At 46.9% G+C, this 4,753-nt stretch overlaps 1 protein-coding gene across 1 annotated transcript; it reads left to right on the forward strand.

Moving 5' to 3' along the window:
- Positions 1 to 2,487: 2,487 nt before the first annotated feature.
- Positions 2,488 to 4,328, forward strand: LOC131248290 (probable aspartyl protease At4g16563). The gene has a single exon (XM_058248509.1). The coding sequence runs from the start codon at positions 2,574 to 2,576 to the stop codon at positions 4,014 to 4,016; it is 1,443 nt and encodes a 480-aa protein (XP_058104492.1). The 5' UTR covers positions 2,488 to 2,573; the 3' UTR covers positions 4,017 to 4,328.
- The last annotated feature ends 425 nt before the right edge of the window (positions 4,329 to 4,753 follow it).

Genomic DNA, 4,753 nt, shown 5'->3' on the forward strand with positions numbered 1-4,753 from the left:
TGTAATGTATGATATTCAGCACCGGTAATTACTTACAAATCGCATGTGATAGATAAAATTCAAATTAAACCCTCTTAGTTATGTGTCCAGGAAAGATGGGTCATAAACAATAAACGACGCTTATCTGATTTTCTGACCATCGGATTGGAGCACCGATTGTGTACCACTACTCTAGGACCAAGCTAGAGTCAGGCGGTCCTGTCTAGAGCTTTGTGGGTCCCACTGTTGAGATGTGGAGCCACATTTGGGGGCCACTCGACCGGTCGAGTGGCCCACTCGACTAGTCGTGGACTGGCTCAACTCAAAGTTCAAGGAGCATTAGTTTTTGGGTTTCGAGATGTTCGACCGTCATACATGTCGATGTGACCTCATGAACAGGTTGGATGGAAAACAAACGTCACCGTGGGCCCTGAAAGTTCTCAACAGTAGTAGTTTAATCCCCACTGCTTCTCGTGGTGTGGTACACCTGAGCATCGGACCTGCCTAATTTTTTGGGCTCATGTCTTAAAATAATCCGTCAAAATTGATGTACGGCATGGATAAAACATATACAATGCGATGAGTCCCACAGAGCCCCTGATACATCATGTGGGCCCAACGGAGCCCCTGACAGGACCGTCCGTCTCTAGGTGGGTCATGGTGGGGGTAGTACCCAATTTGGGTCCGTCAGGCTGATGGAGATTTATTGAACGGTTGGGAATGAAAATTACCAATGGTCTCATTTCCACAAACAAATGTCAGCGTATCAAAGGTTTAAGTTATTCAACCAATCTAATTTTGGTACTGTGATTTAGCAACAATCAGTACCACAATTTAGTCGGTTGAATTTGAGTTTATCTGTTTACAATTTCTGAGTGACTGTGTGTCAAGTTTCATACTTTACAGAGTATCAAATAACTCCCCATGATATTACCTGATAAAAAAAAATTTCTTACAAAATCGCCACAAAATATCTGAGATTTTTGTCCCAAGGGGTCATCCGTACTGTGGTCCACCAGATGAACGGTTCAAGACGATAAAGTGGTAAAGAAAGATATGCTTTGACAACCGTGGAAGTTAATTCCAGAGGGCTGCCTTGCGGCCCACTATCAAGTATCGAGAAATTCTGTCATGCAGCTCGGACCTTGGAAGTTATGTGCATCTCACTCCTCGTCATGCTGAAAATGGCAAACACGTGTACTTATCAGGGCTGCTGATCCGGTGGACCAGTTTAAGGAAGGTCTTCAGGCAAGAAATTGAGAAAATTGGACTTTGGTAGATACCTGCATGCGAAAGAAATAGCTAGTTAGAGCAACGGTCACCATTGAAGCAGATGCTCACCCATAACCCACTAGATCGAACATCCTGACCAGAACACAGTGGTCAAGGGTTCGAGTACCCATAGGTGGTGAAATTCCACTCAGGCGTGAGTATGTGGGTGTATGTGTGCGTGTGTTAAAAAAAACAAAAAACACCACGTGTACAGATGGATGGAATTTGAAGCCATCTACTAGCATGTTTAAATGCCCACCTGGTTTTCCCCATATGATACTCTGGCATCATATGACGCTTAATAAGCGGCAACAGGAATTGTACACGTGGCATAATTTAGCTCACAAGAAACTGACTAAATTGCGTGCAATCATCCATTGTCACTATCCCAAAGTCGCAAAATGAGATTGTTTGGACGATCCTAACCACTGATTAGCGGACACTTATTTGTTGAAAGAGGACAAATGGATATTTTTCATTTTTGACCGTCCAATAAATGTCCACCAATCTGATAGTAGATAATTAAATAAGCATAATTTAAGGTTCGTTCTGCAACTAAACTGGGAACCATAATTGGGAATTTTTAACGTTACTTGTTTGGATGCAATTTATACTTATCTTTTAAGTGCCTGCGTATCATCGACCAGTCTGTCAGAGTATCTCATTTTCTCTATCAATACTTCAGAGGTGTGCCAGTGCTCTCGTAGCAGCATAGTTATAGTGTTCCTAGTTGCATAGTTCCACTTAGAGTCTCCCATCTTTAAATCCGAACTGTCCATTAAGTCCAGAACAAATTTATGGACTGTCATTGAAAATTTGTACGGATAATATGATCTAATCCATCGTTTATCTGTCATTATTTTCTGTAGCCGTCCTTTTATCAAACCATGGATGAGATGGCTACGATTGTCCAACAGAAGTGATTCTTTAGAAATGTAAGCAATTCACGATGCCCCTAACAAATAGATGGATTGAATTATTGATAGGAATGCGTAAATGATCTTGTCCGTTCATGTTTTAGGACGATGATCAAATGATATGATCCGTCAGATCAGTGGGCTTCTTTTATGGTAGCCATAAAATATTTGATGGATCTGATGAACTGTCCAGATCAATGGATTGGATTTTCTAAATGTCCTAATGCAACTAGGAGCACTACAACTAACGATGCACTGAGATCACTCGAGCATTTCTGAGCACTTAAAACTCTGAAACGTTGATTATACTCGACTTAAACACCTCCATAAGAGAAGCTTCGTACTCTCCCACCCACCTTCTTTAAAAACCCTGCATAACCCCTTCTCCCTCTCCCTGTCTCTCTCATGGGGTCTTCTCATTTTCTCTTTCTCTCTTTCTCCTTTCTTTCTTCTTTCCTTTTCATCACCAGCTCTCTCTCCACCTCTCCTCCTCTCATCTTCCCTCTCACCCACACTCTCTCCAAAACCCAACTCACCAAAACCCACCACCTCCTCAAATCAATCTCCACACGCCCCAAAAACCATCGCCACCGTCCATCTGTATCACTCCCTCTCTCCCCAGGCAGCGACTACACCCTATCCATCTCCCTAGGCCCCACCCCATCTCAACCGATCACCCTCTACTTGGACACCGGCAGCGACCTCGTCTGGTTCCCCTGCGCCCCCTTTGAATGCATTCTCTGCGAGAACAAGCCCGGATCCTCCGTTCCTCCTCCAAAAATCGCTTCCGCCGCATTCGTTCCCTGCAATTCCGCCGCATGCTCTGCAGCCCACTCGTCCCTCACTTCCTCCCACCTCTGCGCCATTGCCGGATGCCCGCTCGAGACAATCGAGACCGCAGACTGCTCTCCGTACCGCTGCCCGCCAGTCTACTACGCCTACGGCGACGGCAGCCTCATCGCCCGACTCCGCCGCGACCGTCTCTCAATCCCCACATCGAATTCCTCTGCTTTTCCAACCCTCCAACTTCCCAATTTCACATTTGGGTGCGCCCACGTCTCCCTCGGTGAGCCGATAGGAGTCGCTGGGTTCGGCCGCGGGCCACTCTCCCTCCCAGCCCAGCTCTCCGTTCTCTCCCCCGACCTCGGCAGCCGCTTCTCCTACTGCCTCATCTCCCACTCCTTCGACGCCGATCGCCTCCGTCGCCCAAGCCCGCTAATTCTCGGCCGTTCGTTATCCATATCGGAGGGAGATGTGCAGGTAGAATTCATCTACACGCCAATGCTCGAGAATCCAAAGCACCCGTATTTCTACTGCGTCGGACTGAAGGCGGTCACCGTCGGGAAGTATCGGATTCCGGCGACGTCGGATTTAATGCAGGTCGACGGGGAAGGGAATGGCGGTATGGTGATCGACTCCGGCACGACGTTCACGATGCTGCCGGAGAGGATGTACGGGATGGTTATGAAGAAGTTTGACCTTGGGATTGGAGGAAATTACAAGAGAGCCACTGAAGTGGAAGAAGAGATGGGGATGGGATTATGTTATTACTATGAAGGGAAGGAGAATGTGAAAGTTCCGAAGATTGTTTTACATTTTGTGGGGAATGGAAGCGTTGTTCTGCCAAGGAAGAATTACTTTCTTGGGTTCGAGAGGGAAAAGAGGAAAGTGGGGTGTGTGATGTTGATGAACGGTGGGGATTTGATGGAGTCGGGTGGTGGGCCAGCCGCGACGTTGGGGAACTTCCAGCAGCAGGGGTTTGAAGTGGTGTACGATCTGGAACAACGGCGGGTCGGGTTCGCTAGGCGGCAGTGCGCCTCGTTGTGGGAGAGCCTGACTCGTGGCTAACATGCGCGGGGATGGTTCGTACACGAGTTGTTGCACGTGAGGGGTGGGGTTTGACATTGGACGTCACGTGGGTTGACTTTGGTTTTACCTGGCCGGAGCTGGGATGCGGGACAGCACGTGCGGTGGAGTACGTGGGGACTGAGATGGACTTTTTGCAAATAAGTAGGGGTAGAATCGGAAGGAAGAAATGCACGTGCGACTGTGAAAATGGCATGTTTACAACGCCTTATGTATGTTTTGGGTTTTGCTTTTTGTACATGAAACGCCGGTTACTGTTTATCGTCCACAAGTAAATAATATCAGGTTATTGAACACCCACCATCAAAAACTTCGCAGGGCCCACCATAAGCAGATCAATAATGTCTATTTGCAATCCAACCCGTTGATAAGGTCAAACAGACCTCGATGAAGGGAAAACGAAAAGATCAGACTGATCCAACACTTTTGTGGCCTACAAAACGTTTTTAATGGTAATTAACCACTTGTTCCAGTGGTGTGGTCCACCAGAGACTTGGATTTGCTTAGATTTTGATTTAACGTCCTAAAATGAGCTGAAAATCGGATGGCGTGGATATACAATATATTTACGACGGTGGGCCCCACATGGTAAGGGGTGGGTGTTGCCCCGGGCAGAGCTTATCCGTTCCCGTTGCACCTGCATCATCCAACAGCATGACAAAAGGTTGGGTTTCAAATTTGCAACACGTGTGGGGGTATTCTGGGAATAGAAGATAGAA

Source organism: Magnolia sinica, chromosome 6 (assembly GCF_029962835.1).
Source record: "Magnolia sinica isolate HGM2019 chromosome 6, MsV1, whole genome shotgun sequence".
In the NCBI taxonomy this organism is placed as follows: domain Eukaryota; kingdom Viridiplantae; phylum Streptophyta; class Magnoliopsida; order Magnoliales; family Magnoliaceae; genus Magnolia; species Magnolia sinica.

Coding starts and splice junctions, on each gene's coding strand:
- LOC131248290 (XM_058248509.1), top strand. CDS start 2,574: ATGGGGTCTTCTCATTTTCTCTTTCTCTCTTTCTCCTTTCTTTCTTCT.